The 20,941-nt window shown below is 38.3% G+C and overlaps 1 protein-coding gene across 1 annotated transcript in view; it reads left to right on the top strand.

The window, feature by feature from the left end:
* Positions 1-20,941, top strand: part of cacna2d3a (calcium channel, voltage-dependent, alpha 2/delta subunit 3a) — a 313,706-nt gene that overhangs the window by 239,116 nt on the left and 53,649 nt on the right. The window contains exons 29-30 of the mRNA XM_062999198.1: positions 19,301-19,362; positions 20,604-20,648. Of these exons, the coding sequence (XP_062855268.1) occupies positions 19,301-19,362; positions 20,604-20,648 (107 nt within the window). The remainder of the gene's footprint in view (positions 1-19,300; positions 19,363-20,603; positions 20,649-20,941) is intronic.

The following is a 20,941-nucleotide window of genomic DNA, read 5'->3' as shown; positions in this document are numbered from 1 at the left end:
TATATTTTTCTGGCTGTAGTATGTATGATTAAATGATAAATGCAATAGTAAAACACTCACTGGTATGTTTTTACTAGTTTAGAAAAATTTAGATCATGGTTTTATGAATAATTCATGCAGAAAACCAGGTAATTTAAAACGTTCACAAACATGTTTTGCACCTTTTGATGACAGAATATTAAGCAAACTGAGATGGTATAGCATTGTTCCATCAAGCTTCCTCAGTTTGTTTATAGCTTTATATTCCAGTCAATGGCAGTTCAATATAATATAATTTCATTTCTTTAAAGTAATTTATGAGAGTTTTACTAGGCCTTATGTTTGGCTGTATAATATCCCTGGATGAAGTACAAGTACTGGGGGTCCCTTGTTTATGCTATGGCATTTTCCAGTGGCTCCTTTTCCCCTTCCCTGTCTACATTCTCTCCTTCCGTTCTTCTTTCAGTCTCTATTTCCTGTTTCTTGAGCTCTCGCTGGTATTTAGCCATGATGGCGGCATAGGTGCACCCATAAACAGCAGCAGCCAGCATCATAAGGAACACAACTCCACACACAATACCAGTTATTATCACTGTGGCTATGGCATAACGCAGATTAATAGGCCGGTATTTGGGCTTGGTTTCACACTCTGGAACAGGCTCAGGAAGAGTTGTCAGGCTTGGGTAAGGGGCACCGTGCAAGATCCGCTGTCTCTCCATGTGCTGGATATTAGCAAACAGGTAATTGTAGCTTGTGCTCATGCAGGTGTGAAAAAGCTCGTAGGGCACATGGCGGAGGTCACGGTCACGAATAGTGGGTGGCTGAGAACACATAACAGCATCCACCATTCCACCTGGAATGTAAAAATAAAAGATGTGAATAAAGAGGGATTGAATGAAGAGACAGCAGTTTTTGTCAAACAGTTTAAGTCAATACACTAAAACAACACTAAATCAATACAAATGAAGTATTAATCATGCTAGAGGATACAGTGTATCACAAAAGTGAGTACACCCCTCACATTTCTGCAAATATTTTATTATATCTTTTCATGGGACAACACTATAGACATGAAACTTGGATATAACTTAGAGTAGTCAGTGTACAACTTGTATAGCAGTGTAGATTTACTGTCTTCTGAAAATAACTCAACACACAGCCATTAATGTCTAAATGGCTGGCAACATAAGTGAGTACACCCCACAGTGAACATGTCCAAATTGTGCCCAAAGTGTCAATATTTTGTGTGACCACCATTATTATCCAGCACTGCCTTAACCCTCCTGGGCATGGAATTCACCAGAGCTGCACAGGTTGCTACTGGAATCCTCTTCCACTCCTCCATGATGACATCACGGAGCTGGTGGATGTTAGACACCTTGAACTCCTCCACCTTCCACTTGAGGATGCGCCACAGGTGCTCAATTGGGTTTAGTCCATCACCTTTACCTTCAGCTTCCTCAGCAAGGCAGTTGTCATCTTGGAGGTTGTGTTTGGGGTCGTTATCCTGTTGGAAAACTGCCATGAGGCCCAGTTTTCGAAGGGAGGGGATCATGCTCTGTTTCAGAATGTCACAGTACATGTTGGAATTCATGTTTCCCTCAATGAACTGCAGCTCCCCAGTGCCAGCAACACTCATGCAGCCCAAGACCATGATGCTACAACCACCATGCTTGACTGTAGGCAAGATACAGTTGTCTTGGTACTTCTCACCAGGGCGCCGCCACACATGCTGGACACCATCTGAGCCAAACAAGTTAATCTTGGTGTCGTCAGACCACAGGGCATTCCAGTAATCCATGTTCTTGGACTGCTTGTTTTCAGCAAACTGTTTGCGGGCTTTCTTGTGCGTCAGCTTCCTTCTGGGATGACGACCATGCAGACCGAGTTGATGCAGTGTGTGGCATATGGTCTGAGCACTGACAGGCTGACCTCCCACATCTTCAACCTCTGCAGCAATGCTGGCAGCACTCATGTGTCTATTTTTTAAAGCCAACCTCTGGATATGACGCTGAACACGTGGACTCAACTTCTTTGGTCGACCCTGGCGAAGCCTGTTCCGAGTGGAACCTGTCCTGGAAAACCGCTGTATGACCTTGGCCACCATGCTTAGTTTCAGGGTGTTAGCAATCTTCTTATACTAAGTGCCCTTAGTAAAGGTCATTTACACTTCTGTATGGCAGCATTAATGCAAAAAAGTACACTGAGATTTAAGAGCAACATACTTCAAGACAACACCTTTTTTAGGAAGTCCATGCATTTATCTACAATGTAAAACCGCCACACATGCCACACATGCTGGACACCATCTGAGCCAAACAAGTTAATCTTGGTGTCGTCAGACCACAGGGCATTCCAGTAATCCATGTTCTTGGACTGCTTGTTTTCAGCAAACTGTTTGCGGGCTTTCTTGTGCGTCAGCTTCCTTCTGGGATGACGACCATGCAGACCGAGTTGATGCAGTGTGTGGCATATGGTCTGAGCACTGACAGGCTGACCTCCCACATCTTCAACCTCTGCAGCAATGCTGGCAGCACTCATGTGTCTATTTTTTAAAGCCAACCTCTGGATATGACGCTGAACACGTGGACTCAACTTCTTTGGTCGACCCTGGCGAAGCCTGTTCCGAGTGGAACCTGTCCTGGAAAACCGCTGTATGACCTTGGCCACCATGCTTAGTTTCAGGGTGTTAGCAATCTTCTTATACTAAGTGCCCTTAGTAAAGGTCATTTACACTTCTGTATGGCAGCATTAATGCAAAAAAGTACACTGAGATTTAAGAGCAACATACTTCAAGACAACACCTTTTTTAGGAAGTCCATGCATTTATCTACAATGTAAAACCACATGCTGCACAAATTACAAAGGCATGCCTGCTGAAGAAAAGGGTATGGGTACAATTAAAACAATAAAGTAGCTAAAAGGAACAACTACACTAAACAAACAAAATAAATGTCACACTAAACAAAATAAATTATTTTTTATTTTATTTTATTTTATTTTTTTAATTGTCAAGCACAATGCAAAGAACTGCTTATATAGCATTGAGTTCAGCTGCAGTGCCTTAGTGCTGATAACTTAGTGCTGAAGACTTCTGCATCGAATTGCTGTACAGTTTTCTCTTTATGTAGAGAAAACTTGTATCAGGTTGCATTTCTTGATGCAGCGGTGGACTGTGTTAGGTGACAATGGGTTTTGGCCAATGTACCTGCTTACTGTGAAAAGTTGTAATTTGATTAGTCTAAAATTCATTTTTATGTTGTCCCTGTCCCAATTTTTTGGGGTGTGTTGCAGGAATTAAATTCTAAATGTGAGGTTAACCAGTGAAAATATTAGAAATATTTTTCTTTCTCTGGCTGTCAGTTAAATAAAGTTAATAATAAAGAGAATGAAAAAATTACATTTTACAAAATGCCCCAACTTAACTGTTTTCAATTTTAATAGTTTTACAAGGCTATTGTGTTAGTGTTCCATTACTCTGTAGAAAAACAACCTATCACAATACTTTCATATTTTAGTGGGAGTATGGAGGTTTTGGGATAATACATGCAACTCTTTTTCTTCTACACATTACATACTAAGTTATTGTTAAAGAAGTATATGTATTTCATCTGCTTATCTGTCCAGTCTGTTTGAATGCTCGTATTCATTTCTGCCCTGCTTTACAAGCAAATGGGTTTTTGTATAGGCAGTAGTAACAAAAATGTCTAAGGTGCAGTTAATTGCTTATTATTCTATGTATAACTGCTGTTACTAGTGCTTACAGGTTGTGTTGCTGCTTTTTCCCCTTTCTCTTAAATTTAAGTTTAATTTTAGTTTAGATAACCCTACATTTAAGATACTCTTATTCTATGTACACCGATTAGGCATAACATTATGACCACCTTCCTAATATTATGCTGGTTCCCCTTTTGCTGCCAAAACAGCCCTGACCCGTCAAGGCATGGACTCCACTAGACCCCTGCAGGTGTGCTGTGTCTGGCACCAATATGTTAGCAGCAGACCCTTTAACTCCTGTAAGTTGTGAGGTGAGGCCGCCATGGATCTGACTTCTTTGTCCAGCACATCCCACAGATGCTTGATTAGATTGAGATCTGGGGAATTTGGAGGCCAAGTCAACACCTCAAACTCGTTGTTGTGCTCCTCAAACCATTCCTGAAGCATTTTTGCTTTGTGGCAGGGCACATTATTCTGCTGAAAGAGGCCACAGCCATCAGGGAATACCGTTTCCATGAAAGGGTGTACATGGTCTGCAACAATGCTTAGGTAGATGGTATGTGTCAAAGTAACATCCACATGGATGATAGGACCCAAGATTTCCCAGCATAACATTGCCCAAAGCATCACACTGCCTACGCCGGCTTGCCTTCTTCTCATATTGCATCCCGGTACCATGTGTTTCCCAGGTAAGCGATGCACACGCACTCGACCATCCACATGATGTAAAAGAAAATGTGATTCATCAGACCAGGCTACCTTCTTCCATTGCTCCATGGTCCAGTTCCGATGCTCACATGCCCATTGTTGGCATTTTCGGCAGTGGACAGGGGTCAGCATGGACACCCTAACTGGTCTGCGGCGATGCAGCCCCTTACGCAACAAACTGTGATGCACTGTGTATTTTGACTCCTTTTTATCAGGACCAGCATGAACTTCTTCAGCAATTTGAGCTACAGTAGCTCATCTATTGGATCAGACCACACGGGCCAACCTTTTCTCCCCATGTGCATCAATGAGCCTTGGCCGCCCATGACCCTGTCACCGGTTTACCACTGTTCCTTCCTTGAACCACTTTTGATAGATACTGACCACTGCAGAGCGGGAACACCCCAAAAGAGCTGCAGTTTTGGAGATGCTCTGACCCAGTCGTCTAGCCATCACAGTTTGGCCCTTGTCAAACTCGCTCAAATCCTTACACTTGCCCATTTTTCCTGCTTCTAACACATCAACTTTGAGTATAAAATGTTCACTTGCTGCCTAATATATTCCACCCACTAACAGGTGCCGTGATGAAAAGTTAATCAGTGTTATTCACTTCACCTGTCAGTGGTCATAATGTTATGCCTTGTTGATGTATATACACTATATGTCTGAGTGTATGTGGACTCTCCTTAAAGTTTAGGTGTTTCAGCTACATTAATTCCTAACAGGTGTATAAAATAAATTATTTGCTTTGACATTTGTGGTAACAGTTTGGAAAAGCTTGTCCAGTCCAGCATGAGACATGTGCACAAAGCATGGTTCATAATGAAAAGGTTTGATGAGTTTGGTATAGGGCGGCACGGTGGCTCGGTGGGTAGCACTGTCGCCTCACAGCAAAAAGGTCCTGGGTTTGATCCCCAGGCAGGGCGGTCTGGGTTCTTTCTGTGCGGAGTTTGTGTGTTCTTCCCGTGTCTGTGTGGGTTTCCTCCGGGAGCTCCCATTTCCTCCACCAGTCCAAAAACATGCAGGCAGGTTAATTGCACCATCACCTTATTCCCAGTAATTATCTCAATGAATTGGAAAATTTCATCTAACACTAGTGCCCGACCTCACATATGGTCTTTCGATTAAATGGGCACAAATTCCATACACACACACACACACACACACACACACACACACACACACATAAGTTTACATACTTAGACACAATTATAAGTCTTGTGAAAAGCCCTTCCAGAGGGTAGAATCTGTTGTAGTGGCTAAGGGAGAAGGGGCAACTGCATACCTGATAATGTGTCCACATACTTTTGGTTATACTGTGTGTGTGTGTGTGTGTGTGTGTGTGTGTTTGGCAGCAGTACAAGCAGCTGTTCTCATTACTCCTCAGACAGATATTTGTATCATGGCTTATTTCTGTCTTTGTCACTGTGATTAGAGAATATATTTAGCTGACATAATCCACGTGAGCTGTCACACTTTATGAGTATTTGCATCTTACATCATCATGCTCTCTCTCTCTTTTCTCCCTCTCTTTCTCTTTCTCTCAGCCACACATTTTCATTGTGCACCACATTATGTACATTCATACTGTATGTGTGTATGTTTAACAGCCAACAGCAAATAGATGTGTGAACAATTAATTTCATCTGTTACTGCACTTTTATACAAAACATTACTATACCATTAAATTGAGTGAACACAACAAATTCTGTAAGGTATAATTTCGGAGACAAAGATATCCAATACCCATATTACACCCACAACTAGCACGGATTTGGCAGCAGTCCCAAAGACTACAAACATCATCAGTTTATTATTATTATTATTATCAGTTTAATCAGTTCTTTAAAAGTTTAAATAAGATGCTGCAGATTTTTTTCAGCAAGTCTGGATATTTTATGTATATACACTATATGTAGATTTAGCACTGTTCCTTATTTTCTCATTTTAAAAAGAATTGTGGCTTGGTCGAGTGTTAGTAATGGCTTTGTTATCACTTTCAAACTGACAGCTTTAAGCTTTTTGGGAATTTCCTTAAATTGCAGCATTTTTTATATACAAAAGTTTTTCTTTAAGATTGTTTGAATTCCATGGTAAGGTTCAAGATTGTATTGATTATGACTGGCCTTTTAATTAAATAAGTTAATTCTGTGCCTCATTTATTGCCTAATCAAGGGAGGAATTACTTATTTACTTATGGGTGGTCTGCATTTTAGAGGATTTCTACAATGCTTGTTACACTACTGTGACACAATAACTAAGAATAGAGGATGGTTCTCACATGCTCAACCAAGAGCTCAAGTTTTGCACTTCAGGCCCCAGGGCTACTTTTGGAGGCAACCCATTTATGTAGGAAGGGGAGGGGGGGATGCAAATAAGAGAAATGTCTATAGAGTCTGGTGCAGCTTTATTGATGCCACCCTGGTTAGGACCCTAGGTATTCCCACTCTAGCCCTAGAGGTCCCACTACTGAGTTAAGCTTGCCAACTCTTGCCAGGCCAGGTTTATTCTTATCTGCCTAATTCGAGGAACATAAAGCCAGATTTCCCCTCCTGTTAGTAGAAACCTCTTACACCATCTTCCCCCTGCAAGCCCGTCAAACCAGGACCCTGAATTGTGCCACCCCATGACGCTAATGACATCCCAGGGACTCTGTTTGGTGCAGCTTTTGTCAGGGCACAAATCCTGCATTTGTAAGACACTGAACTGCCAACAGAAGCCTTTAGTTATTGCACTGATCATTCTGGTGGCCTATGATAGACATATGAGAGTACCTTGGGGTTTGCCAGATGTGCACCCACAATAAGGACTCCAGAACATGTCCTTTACACCTGCTTCCAATCACCTCCCACCGCAGTCCTATCTATCACTAGACTTTATCACAGGATTTCCACTGTCTCAGGTTAACGCCATTATTTTGGTGGCGGCAGGCTGAAAGGTTTGTTGTACTACTCAAACTTTCCAAGGCCAAATGAACCACCAAGATCATCCTAATAAAGGTGGTCTGAATCCATGGCTTGTGCAGTGTCGAATCGGGGACCCGAGTTGATGAGGCAGTTTTACAAAGTCTTCTGAAAGTCTTCTGAGGCTCAGAGGGGCCTCTTTTAGCCATTCATTTGGGTTCCACCCTCTATTATACAGGCAGACAGAGAGAGTAAATCAGGACCTTAGTTGAACGCTTTATAGTTTGGCCTTGGGTGGATTATCTGGGTGGAGTATGTCCACAAACCTCTATGGCACTCCTTTCTAGGCATGTCACCCTCAAGGGCCAGTTTGGACCCCTCACCTATGTTACTAAAGCATGATGCTGATGTTGTTCTTTTAGCACAGGTCCTCACACTACAGGTCCTCACACTAGCAGAATGCCTGTAACACCCTCTGAGCAAGCGCTGCCTCTAGAGCCACTGCTAAAAACCAAGATGCGCCTGGCACTCACTCTTTGTCCAAACAATGGGTTAGTCTATCCACCAAAGACCTTCCCTTGCCCCTGGTATCCAGAAGGTTGGCTCTTTGTAACCTTTTAAGATCCTTAGGAGGATTAAATTAGTCTCATTCCCACTCTATGAATATTAATCCTAAATTGCTCATATTGCGCCTCAAACCGGTACTCATCAGCCCCTACAACACCGCTCACCACCCACCCCTTCCCCACCTTGCAGTAGCATTTTTTAACTTTTATGAAGTTTGCCACAATGTGGTGAACAACAGCCCATCTTTGCTTGCAGACACAAGCAAGCACTCTAATTTAAATATGATATACCTTTCACTCTGTGTCCTAGCTTGTTCCATACATCAAATTCATAATCTAGGTCAATTAAATTGGTCAACAAACAGATTAAAATTATTTATGTATGTATTTAATATTATTATTATTATTTTTATATTTGACCTGCAATCAACTTGCAAGATAAAATACATATACAGTTGCACTGTAGACAGCAAGCAATGTGTGCTGCAGTAATGTTGAATATGGTACTCAGTTGTAGTTTGGTTTCTGTTGATATCTAAAGGCATGCCTTATATATTGTTTTGAACATTTAGCTCACAAGGCAGCAAATACCCAGGACAATGCACCAGTTCATTTCAGTGCATTACACACTATTTATATCGATAAAATCTACTGGGATGTTTTTGGGAAGTGGGAGGTCACCAAAACTATTTTTGGCAAGTATCAGTGACAGAAAAGTAAAGAAGCTATAAAGAAGTAAAGTACATAAAAAAGCAATTTTTTAAGGTCGTGAACATTATGACTGGTATCAAAACACAAGGACATTCAACATAAAAAGTAAATATAATTTAATTGCATAGGGCTGTTATTGAAGCATGCTGGAGGCTAGTAAAGCAGGTTTGAACAAGTGTAAAATTGTTAAATAATTTAGGGGGTCCCAAAAATAGTGCAGCCTCCACATGCACTACCAGTAATGCCACTGGCCAAGACCCATATAAAAGGCAAGCATAACAGTATTTTACTACTTATGTAACCTCCTGTTTGATTAGTAGAGTACAACATGAATACTGGCCCAATATACTACCCCACATTTGCTTGTCAGTTATTTTTTTCCAGGTAAAATTACACTAAATACAGTGTCACAATCAATAGTTTCATATAGCAGACTATAGCAGCTTTTGTAACTGATTTTACTTGGGTTTTTTTTTTTTTTTTTTTTGCATGCTGGGCATATGTACTGGGTGTCTGTCTTCATCATTTTTGCCTCTTTGTTTGGATGTTGACCAATTTCCAGTTGGTTTACTAGTCTGTACCCCTGCTTAAAGTGCTGATAGGCTACAACATAATACTGTTTATACCCACTGCAATGCACTATGTATGCATGAATTGGTTTAGAATTAAGTTTGGCTATAAAACAAATGAATTAATTCAAAGCTCCTCAGTTTTATGGTTCATGTCAATCACAGTTTATAATTAGGTAAGTTAAATCTGAACCTTTAGATGAACAGTAGGTGCATTGTAGCACTACAGTGCAAATCTGTCGAATTTAGAGTAAGTTATCAAAATTATATGTCTAATGCAACAGAATGCACCACAATAAAGGATTTTTCCTGTTTATTTGCATCTTTCATTTCTTGCCTGAGGCAAAAATGAAAAGTTTAAGGTGTGAGGTACTTGCAGATTGTATTATTGCTATAAACTACAACTTTGGCCAAGTTTACAATATGCAAATATTTGCTTTGGATCTGTTTCCTACCTTTAAAAGTGAATGTCTCCAGCCACAGCTTGAGTCCTATCAACTGACAATCACATTTCCAAGGGTTCATTGTCAGGTGTACTACCTTCAGATTTTCAAGAGCCTCTAGATGAATGCGGTCAATCTTGGTCAGCCTGTTATGGCTCAGTGAAAGGTGGGTTAGATGGTGGAAACTATCAGCTAGTGTTAAAGGTAGTCCTGCTATGCTGTTATGAGACATATCCAAGTGGGTTAGATTGCGTATTGAGCCCAAGAAACGACGATCCACATCCCGTATGGAATTGTTGGACAAATTGAGGATTTTCAAATTCCTAAGCCCTAATAGGCCACTGGGTGAGAGCATAGTTATTGAATTGTTAGCCAAATCCAGAACTCTGAGTTGTGGCGTCTCTCGAAAAGCCATAGATCCAATGCCTCGTATATTGTTGTCCTGAAGATATAGCTCCAGAGTTTCGGAATGAAGTTTGTGAGGTATGTCATACAAGCCCTGTCCTCTGCAGTCCACCACTTTGGCATGATTGTCACACAAACACTCTTTAGGGCAAGGGGAGACAGCCTGGACCAGTAGCAGGGTGGAAAGTGTAAAGAACCAACCACCTAGGAATAAAAAATAGATAATAAAGTTAGCATTTGACAGCTCTTATTTGTATTACAGTAACTAGCATGGTTTGTCTTACTGCAAGGCAGTTACCAAGTCTAAAATGTGCTTCATCAGTGGCATTTCTTGTTTTTCTACTGTATGTAAGACAATCTTTAATTTGCTTGATTTGAGTAAAGAGAAAAATCATCCAGAGAGTAAGGTGAATTATGCTCTTTTAGACTTGCAGGTGGTTGTGGTATCTCCAGATACTTGATACTTATTATTATCATTTAATTCTCACAATGTTGTAAGATCACAGACAATATTATTGTACAATATAATATTAATTAATTAATTAATTAATTATTGTTATTATTATTATTATTATTATTATTATTATTATCAAATTAAACAAAATTCTTGATTAAAATGAATAAATAAATGAATGAATGAATAAATAAATAAATAGATACAAGAATGAAATACACTGTAATTACACTGTAACAATTACAGTGTAATAAAACTTATTACACTGTATTTGTGTTATAATAGCTTACTGATAATACTTCTGTGTGACCCTGTATTTTCATGGATAACCTGTATTTGAGTTACGATGAGGGATTTTACTCTATTCTTAAATTTAACCCCATTGTCTCAAATTCCCAAAGTTATACATGTTCCCCTTGATAGAACTACAAGTTCAAACCCCAAATCAACATTTTCAGGATTTAGCAGACGCTTTTATACAAAGCAGCTTACAGTCTAAGCAATTGAGGGTTATGGGCCTTGCCCAAGGGCCCAACAGTGGCAACCTGGCAGTGGTGTGGTTTGAACCAGCGACCTTCTGCTTACTAGTCCAGTACCTTACCTACTAGGCTACAACTGCTTAAATATAGTGACAAATTGCGATTTCCTAAGTCCAAATGCAATTAACCCTAACATGGCTCAATACATTAGTATGGAACCATAATTGAAGGACTCTCGGACACAGAAGCACTATGCCAAATTTTACGTCAGTCAATCCTTGTTTGCCACTTAGCACTGCAGTTACACCATTTTTTTTCCATAGCCTATTACCTCCTATGCTATGTGCCTTTGTTTCGTGACAATCGGTGAAATGCTTTCTGAGTTAGAGGAGTGTATGTGTGCTTTATGGTGGGCTTGCTCCAGCCAAGTATTTTGTTTAGCATCTGGCATCAACACTAGAAATGTAAACATTTTTGATAATGATTAAAGTTGAAGCTGTTAAGGTTTCTTTGATACAACATTAGTGTATATGGGGTAAAACCCAGAGACTAGTTTGCGCTTAAAAATGATGGATTAAGAGGTCAATATTATCTATCATTTGTTTTGCAAGACTTAAACATGATATTGTAAGTGTATTACTGGCTCTGTGAAATATCTTTCTCACATGTATGCTATATTTATAGCATGCTGTAAAAGTGCTTTGCAGGTCAAAGCACTCCTACACATCAGAAATACAAGAACATCAAAGAAACACAGACAGAGTTACAGAACAATGATCAGACTGAAAAGATCAAAGATGTGTATATCATCAGCAGTCCATCCTACTCCCGCCCATGGTCATTTATGAATTCATTGTAAACTGATCAGGGTTTATTAGACAGTGCATACTCATTTAAATTGTTCATGATTTTCCTAAACTTACAAATAGGTCATGTTTGTTTTTTATGAGTTTACTTTTTTTTAACAAACTGTGCCTTAAAAAGGTTTAAACACACAAAAAAGAGGGTTTAAACACACCGGGTAATTAGCCTCCACAAGTGTAACCACTAATTAACCATCAAGTTACTTCCCCAATCCTCTCCATTTATAGAGTCTTTTAAAATTCATTAAAATGAAAAAAGCTGAAACCTCCTATTCACAAGAGTATTAATACCATTTGTTCATCGGCCAATTAATCTTATTCTTCATAGCAGATCCTCTCAAGATCCATCAGATTGCATGGTGAGCATCTGTAAAAAGCCATCTTTAGTTCTTAATGTCAATGGGGTTTTAGATCTGGACTGGGCCCCTTAATGACATTAATACATTTACCTCAAGGCCACTCCAGGCTGTATGCTTCAGATCATTGTCATGCTAAAGCTGCCACTCATTACCCTCATAGCATGATGCTGCCACCACAGTTTACCATAGGGATAATATTTGCCAGGTGATGAGCAATGCCTTTTTTTCACCCAATATATAGCTTGATTTTTGCCTTAATAGTTTCATTTGCATCTCATTAAGTTAGAAAATCTTTGTCCTCATGTTGCCAGGCTCCAAAAGGGCTGTCATATGCCTTTTACTCAACAGTCTTGCCAGTCTGCCATAAAGGCCTGATTTTTAAAATAGTAAAATAATAATTGTTTATCCAACAGGTTTTCCCATCTCTGTACAGGACTTTTGGGAATTTTTACATATTCCCAGTTTGACTTGACAAAGTGATTTTTTATTTGTATAGTGTTTTTTTTTACAATGGACATTATCTTAAAGCAACTTTACAGACTCCAGGACCAACAGACCAAACACCCCTGTTGAGCAAGCCAAGGCTGACAGTGGCAAGGAAAAACATTTTTGGTGCAAACACGCCAGGTTCCCGTCAAATCTGACAAACAACTCTAGGTTCATGCAAAGTTTCATTCATTCCAAGAATTAATGCCACTAATGCCTAGATTTAATATCTTTGCCCTGAATTGCAGAGGTACAGAGACAGTTCCTTGAGCTTAATTGCTTGTTTTTTGTCCTGACAATGCAGTCAAAATTGTGTGAAAATTGTGTGACCCTATGTGTGCTTTCCAAACTATGTCCAATCAAATCGCAATAGGTGGACTTCAATTACTAATTGAGTTGTAAGCACAGCTTAATTATAATTAAAGCAAACAGGATGCTCCCAGTAACGAACCTTGACAGTTAAACCTTGGCCCTCTAACTCTGGGAAAAAATGTATTATAAAATACATGTATTATTAAAACAAATATTATAAATATTATATATAGAAAAATTAACATTTCGAAAATAAAGTCATAATATAAAAAAAAAAAAGTCTAATAAAAACCCCATAATAAATAAAAGAATCCCAAAGAAATGAATCAAAATTGAACCACAATGTTTTATTATTGTAAACATTTTGAAGCTAAAATCTCCAGCTATGGCTTTGCAACAAAGTACTAAAGTACATTTCTTTATACTTAGGAATTCATTTATTCTTTGCTCATATTTCCAAATACAAAGTAAAAAAAAAGTGTCTACATTTATAGTGAATATATTCACATTTTAAATAACAAAGAAATTGCAGTGTACTTTATGGTCCCTCAAAAACACCACAATTTATAATGAAAATGATTATTTTAAACATAACAAATATCAGAAGTCTAGGTTTATAATAATAGCTATGTCTATTACACATAATTTTCTTAACATGTACAGTATATGATACATCCAACACTATGCCACAGTGTCCTTAGTAATTGATCTGAGTTTCTAATTTGGTAGTACATAATTAAAATGACGTGCTGTTGGTCTTTATTGTGTGATGCTAAATGATTAGTAATTGTGCTCGGTGCACTTACCTGTCATGGTTCCTAGACCACTCCTCCTTTCAGCCTGCACAGCGTTAGTCCACTGTTTGTCGTACAGAGTGTTGGTATGAGAATAGATGCCTCTGTGTTTTTCCCTCCCTCTCTCTTTTTTCTTTCTGTTCTATCTCTCTTTATTTCTCTCTCACGCTTTCTTTGCTTTCAATATTCACAGTATTGTTTTTGTTTTCTTGTTTCTTTTCCATACTGCTAGCCTTGCTGTTGCTGGATATTCTAGATATATCTGTCTGTCTGTCTGTCTGTCAAAACATTTCACTTTAATGTTTTGATATGCCCTGTTGTAGAATCTCTCTCTCTGTCTCTCTCTCTCATTCTTCTTTCTCTCAGCCTTAGAAAGTGACAGTCTGTCAGTGTCCATTGGACAGCTGTGCTCTGAGATCACATGGAAAAAGCTGCTACAGCTTTTGCATACCCACTGGATTAATCTGTGGCATCCTAAGTATGCACCCACATGCAAAATGCACGTCTTTGTTATATATGTCCATGTCCTCCTCTTCTCATAGCCTTATATGCAGTGCTTCCCACACATGAACAAAAATACCTCCACTTTCTATCTCTCTCGACTGCCCACCCACTCACACACAGTTCTACAGTTCCCCACGTACAGCTGAGTGAACTGTGATTTCTGCCTAGCACTGTAGCTCCTATTAGCTGTTACACTTCACTGCCATCACATCCTGATGCCAAGCGGCGAACGGGCAGAACATGCCTCCAGCATATCTATCTCTCTCTTCTCTGTCTTTTTTTATCTCCCATGCCCTTCTCTTTTCCACATACACAAAGACTTACACATGCCCAAAGCAAAGATATGCAGATATGCACATTAACACCCACGAAATGTACACAACTGTACAAGTAAACAGCTTCATCTATGTGTCCTACTTTACACAAATCAAATAAAGAGCGTAGGAAAAAAAGAGAATATGCATTGCTTTATTTAGTGTAGATATGATGACTCAGTAAACCATTACAGTACAATAAACCCATTGTTATGTTTATCAACCTGACAGGTTGTAGGGTGCAATATTATAATGTCATTATTTAGATTTAGGTTGTGGCAATCAAACTATGTAGTGAGCTCATAAACTATTACACCACTAGCAATCAGCCATCAACTGCTGACACAATGCAGGTTAAGTCCTTATGAAATGTCCTTCAATAAAGGTAGTCAGATTTGTAAATACAGCAATTAGCATTTAGACTCAAACCACATTCCATTTCAAATCTGTGGATATTATTAGGGATGTCCCGATCCGATCTCAAAGATCGGAATCGGGCCGATCAAGGCATTTTTTAACTGATGGTATCGACTTTACTAAGGCCAATCCTAATTCTGATCCTTTGTTTTATGTCAGCATGTCCGCATGTACTTTAAATTGGAAAGTGAAACAAGTCCAACAGTGAAGTGTAATGTCTGCAATGCGAGCGTTTCACGAGGCGGTAGGAGCAGAGCTTCGTTCATTACTGTAGAATTTTACTATTTATATGGTGTGTGAGTCAAGGATCACTCCGGCTTACAAAACAATAACTTTTAATCCGAGTATGAAAACTTCAGGACCATAACATACAGCTTTTATGTGTTTACGTGTTACAAGACTGAATGACATCTCAGAATCAAGCACTCTGATTGGCTTAGTTATGTAACCGAGCATCGTAGTGATGCACTTGCTTAATAAAGAAATAAATACACGGTATATTCACAAATTGTCTGGAGCATAACACTTTATTAACTTCTTCTGTTACGGTACTGAATAGCGGACAGCTAGAGTCATCGCGTTAGCCAAGCACGCTATTCCATGCACTATGGAAGCCCCAAAGGGTCAAAACACACTCACTTTGCGTAGAAACGTCCATCCAAGTTTGTTACATTTACAACATACAAGTACGGTGCCTTATAAGAAACAAACCAGATATCATTTAACCAAACGATCTACAATTACTACCAATTTGATACGGCACCTAAAAAATAAACACTCAGTCGATTACAGCGAGTTTATTATTATGAGATGAGAAGAGGAACCGGCTGTCCGCTTACACGGCAGAGATGCTGATTTTCCTCAAAAAGAACCTTCACTTCATTTTGAGTGTTCTAGTTTTACTACTACAATGCTGCACAAGTTTGTTTACTTTAATTTTGTAAAAATAAAAGAACATTAAGCAATAGCTTGGATGCAGGAATCTTTTCTCCTACAGCACTGCAGAGCTATTCAGTTGTTAAACATATACATTGGATTAATAACTGTAATGTACTTGAAGTGTGCACTGTGTGAACAGTATTATCTAGTTCTTATCTAGACAATATCTAGAAAATACAAGGATCGGTTTGAGACTCGGTATCGGATCGGAATCAAAATTAAAGATTGGGATCGGGAACAAAAAAACGTGATCTGGACATCCCTAGATATTATTATGGATATAACCACTTCTGTTTCTCTGAAACAGTGGGAATGTGTGCCTATTCAGTTAAGAGCATTTCAGTTAAGAGCATAGTCAGGCACCAAGAAGGCCTGAGTTGAAATTGACCTTCAAATATACCCCAAATGTGTTCAGTGGGATTGAGGTTGGGGCTTTATACAGGGCCCTGGAGTTCCTAGATAACAAACTAAAAATGACAAATAAAATGTATTTGTGGAGCTCACTTTAAATAATGTAAAGAATGCATGAATATGACTTCGTAAAAGATGAATAATAAACTCACCTGTGTCACTAGATTTATTTTAGGAAGCATTGTGAGCATGACATACTTTTGGCCTCACAGTTTTGTTAGATTTAAATGTCAGGGTCTTTTCACTCTGGATTGCATCCATGAATGTTGGCAGACCTTCCATTTCCTCTGTAGAGTAATTGTTGGAATAGTAGCATTAGCTGCTGTTACAGGGGTGGCTGCTCTCTGATGGTTAGGTTGTTTGGGCTAGGCATTGGTGTAGTAATACACAAGTCAAACTGATGGATGGAAAAACAGCCACTAGGCTAAAATTTCAAACAATCTCATGTGCTGCTGAAAGATTTTATAAATGAATGGGTATGCAAAACTAAAGTCTGCTTGAGTAGTGATTGACACAAGTAATTGGATAGTTATTTACAAGTGAAAGCTATTGTTTCTGACAGCACGACTTACAAGCTTATAAAATACATTTTACATCTATTTATACTCATCTATAAACAATGAACCAGAAAAATCTTTGTTAAACACAATTATCTTCAAACTACCCTTTTTTACCCATAATAAAGCGCTACTATTTTCACATTGGGGTGGCTCTTTATAAGGCCTTGTAACTCAGCTCATCACTCTTTTTCTGTTTTCCTGGTCTAATATTTCTGTGTGTATCTCTGTCATGAGAGTCCCATCCTGGTCTTGACTGTCCTGTGGTGGTGTGGCAGTTTTCTTGTGCTTTGCCGCTGTCGGCTTATTTAGTTTCTTGGTTCTCTGGCGAGTGATTGGGTTGTAAATAGCTAGTGGATCGAGGAGCTGGTACAGTCTATTTTGTCATCTTCTCCAGGTATTATAATAATGTAAGCCAAAAAATAAATAAGAAATGTTTTCAGTGTTTCCTGGCAGTTCTGTGCAGTTCAGTGCTTCTGCTTCAATGGAATGGTCATCTTTCTTTTCTAGTCTAGAGTCCTGCTTTGGACTGCAGCTTTGTTTTTGTTTTTGTTCTGAAAGCTGTATTACACTTTTTTATTTAGTTAGTAATTATTTTCGGCCGTAGTATTAGTGTTACACTTCAGCCTCATTAAATTAATTTATTTATAAGCCTTCAACTTTGGGGAAGGCCCTTTACTGTTTATTTTGGAACTGCACCCCTGTGCATAAAGCAAGAACTCATTGGAGCAAGAACTCATTTGGTATTGTCTGACCTCACAGATGTGTTTTTTTGGCTGAATTGGCACCAATTCCCACAGACATCTGGGGCAAAGCTTTCCCAGAAGTGTGAAGGCTGTTACTGCTGCATATCATTGCCTCACTATATTGATTAAGCATTCAGACATATATCATTCTCTTGGTGTCTGCCATACATGCCACAAAACAAATAAAACTTGAGATGATAAAGCAGTGATTGTGTTTGTAGTTGCTACATCTCGTTCCAAAATCTAGGTCAGCTGGACCTGCTTTGCATTTTATACATGCCTCAGCACATGGTAGCATATGAACTACTTAACTGCATGATGTCTGTAAGCATCTGCACCATTATGATTTAATTATTTTTCACTAACCGCTTTATTTGGTCAAGGTTGTTGTGATGCCTGGTGACCACCCAAAAACAGCAGACCCCTACACAAGCCAATTTAGTGCACTGTCACTTTCACTTCAGTTTGAAGCCGCCATTCCACCCTTTACAAGTCCTGGCAGGTGGGCATGCAAAACTCCTATGCAAAACAGTGCCAGGAAGCAAGGGACTCGGAAACTATGATGCTTTGCGGCAATCACTAAAACAAAATAGGAAAATTACAGTTGCAATAGCAAACATTCAAACTCCCAAAGAAAATAATGATTAATATCTGAAGAATCTGAGTCTTTATTGCTCATATGATAAAACAGAATAACAAAGAAATGATGTAGTTTTCTGGAGGAACAGAAAGTCTTTGGTAGGACTTAAAGAAAGCTATTGCAGCGTGAAAGCATTCAAACCTCTTTAAGCTGGAAGCTTTTGCAACATGAAGAACGGGGAAAGATTTTACAAGAGAGGTGTCAGAAGCTTGTTGGCACTTACCATATTTGCTTATTAGAGGTCATAAAGCAAAAGGATGTTCCACCATGTACATAGGCTAAATAATAGTGCACATAGACATTTGTGTTTTTTTCATCCGCAATCATGTCAACTTGTAAAAAATGCTTGTATGTGTCAATAAATATTCTCTTTTTGTTTACTGAGACTTATTGTTGTATATTTGTACTAAATTATGTACACATTACCATAATACCTTTTAAGATAAGTGGGGAGTTAGGTACAGAGTCATAGGTACAGAGTCATAGGTACAGAGAACATCTGAAGGTAAAACTAGATTGTGTAGTTTTGGTTTTGTACTGTTCACAAAGAAGTAAAGTAATGATTTACAACGATTGAAATAATATGTAATGTTTAGTATGTATACATATAAAAGTATGTACTAAAATCCAACTGTATCTTATTAACAAATATCCTTATATGAAGCCTAAAATGCTCAGTTGTTTCTTATTTAGCTCAGTTTTGTTACAAAATATAATACTTTTTTAATGTAATTATTGAATTGCTTTCGGGAATTTATTTATTTAAAATATGGAAGAGTTGCAGGCACAACGCTGTAAAGCAAGCTTTAAGGTTTAACGTTTTTATTCCTACTTGTACATACATTGTAATTATAAGTTGTAGTTTGTAGGACAACTGACATAAATACAAGATTTGTACAAGATTATTCCTATTTCTTAGACATTTTTAATAAACAATACAAATCATTTAAAATATTTTATTTTATTATTCATTATTATTCATATTTTATTATATTATTAAAAATCTTAAATGTGTGTGTTTCAGCTGTGGGAATACAAATGAAGCTGGAGTTCTTTCAGAGAAAGTTCTGGACTGCAAGCAGACAGGTAAACCCACTCAACATGTACATGCAGAATTTTACACCATGACAAAGTAATTAATTAGACAACTTTAAGGTTTACTTAGTTTATATTTATTATATATTTATTTCTTCATGTACAATATAAGGTAAAAAAGTATGTGGATAAGCTTGTTGGACATCATATTCCAAAATTATGGCCTAACAACCTTTAGAGAAAACTTTTCACAAAATATAAGGTTGTGTCTGTGAAAGATTTTGCTAATTTAGTAAAAACATTATGTATGAGGTCAGTCACAGATGTTGGATAAAAAGGCCTGACTCACAACCAAAGGTTCAGTTCATCCAAAAGCTGTTAAAATTGGTTAAGTTAGTGTCCCTGCGTAGACAACTCAAGTTCATCCACGCTAAACTTGTCAAACTACATGTTTGGACCTTGCTTTGTGCTCATTGGTAAAATTATGCTGAAACTGAAATGTGCATTTGTACAAAGTATAAAGTGTATTTGCTTTTATTTGTTCCACCTGCTATATAGGTACATTGGTAACAGATTCCAGTATAATGCCCAACTACTGTGCTATTTTGGGCCGGAAGGTGGCATAACAACACTGATAGTAATAGATGACTGATAGTGCTGTTTTCTTTTATTGGCACTTTAAGGGCAGTCTTATAAGATCACAACTGACAGGCTACACCCGGTGCCTCCATGGCAATGCATGCACGTCCCTGTTAAACTTACTAGACAGAGTTAGGTCTTAAATAAACTAATTATGTTTATTTAGCTTATTAACCCTAATAATAGAATAGTTTTGTTCTTGTATTTCTGTGATATGATTTTATTGTGTTAAGCTGAAAACACTAACAGAACATGTAAAAATTGTGTTATTTTAATAATACAATGCTGTGGAATGTTCTACAGTGCTGAACTGTGCATTTGTTTTATAGATTTACATTTACATTTACATTTTCGGCATTTAGCAGACGCTTTTATCCAAAGCGACTTACAGTTGTGACAGTATACAGTCTAAGCAATTGAGGGTTAAGGGCCTTGCTCAAGGGCCCAACAGTGGCAACCTGGTAGTGGTGAGGCTTGAACCGGCAACCTTCTGAATACTGGACCAGTACCTTAACCACTAGGCTACACTGCCGACTTTTTACACTGTTTGGGCCAAGTTTAGTACTGAGAAAACAACAGCATTTTTACAGTGTATACACATTCCAACAAATGCATTATAGCAATACCAAAGTGTGTTTGTTATTCATTTTTAGTGTGCTGCTCTGGATGGGAAATGTTCCATCAGCTGTGATAATGATGTAAGTGTCACAGATCTGTCTCATGCTTGCAAGTATGTACTATTTAAAGAATATCAAAAACCAGCATGGTAACAAAAAACTGCTGACTGTTTACACATTTTAGATTGCTTTCTTCTGAATTTTACTATTAATAATGTATTTTCTATTATAGTCAAAGGTGCCCTTTGTGAATTTTGTGAATTTCCCCACTGTGGGACTAATAAAGAATCGTCTTATCTTTTCTTAGCATTCTTTCCAAGATAATGACACTTTTGACTACTGTCTGAACCTTGTGCATTGAATACCATATACAT

The sequence above is a fragment of the Trichomycterus rosablanca genome, chromosome 7, assembly GCF_030014385.1.
Source record: "Trichomycterus rosablanca isolate fTriRos1 chromosome 7, fTriRos1.hap1, whole genome shotgun sequence".
Lineage (NCBI taxonomy): Eukaryota > Metazoa > Chordata > Actinopteri > Siluriformes > Trichomycteridae > Trichomycterus > Trichomycterus rosablanca.
Note: the sequence above shows the minus strand (reverse complement) of the source record. Positions and strands in the feature narration are given on the sequence as shown.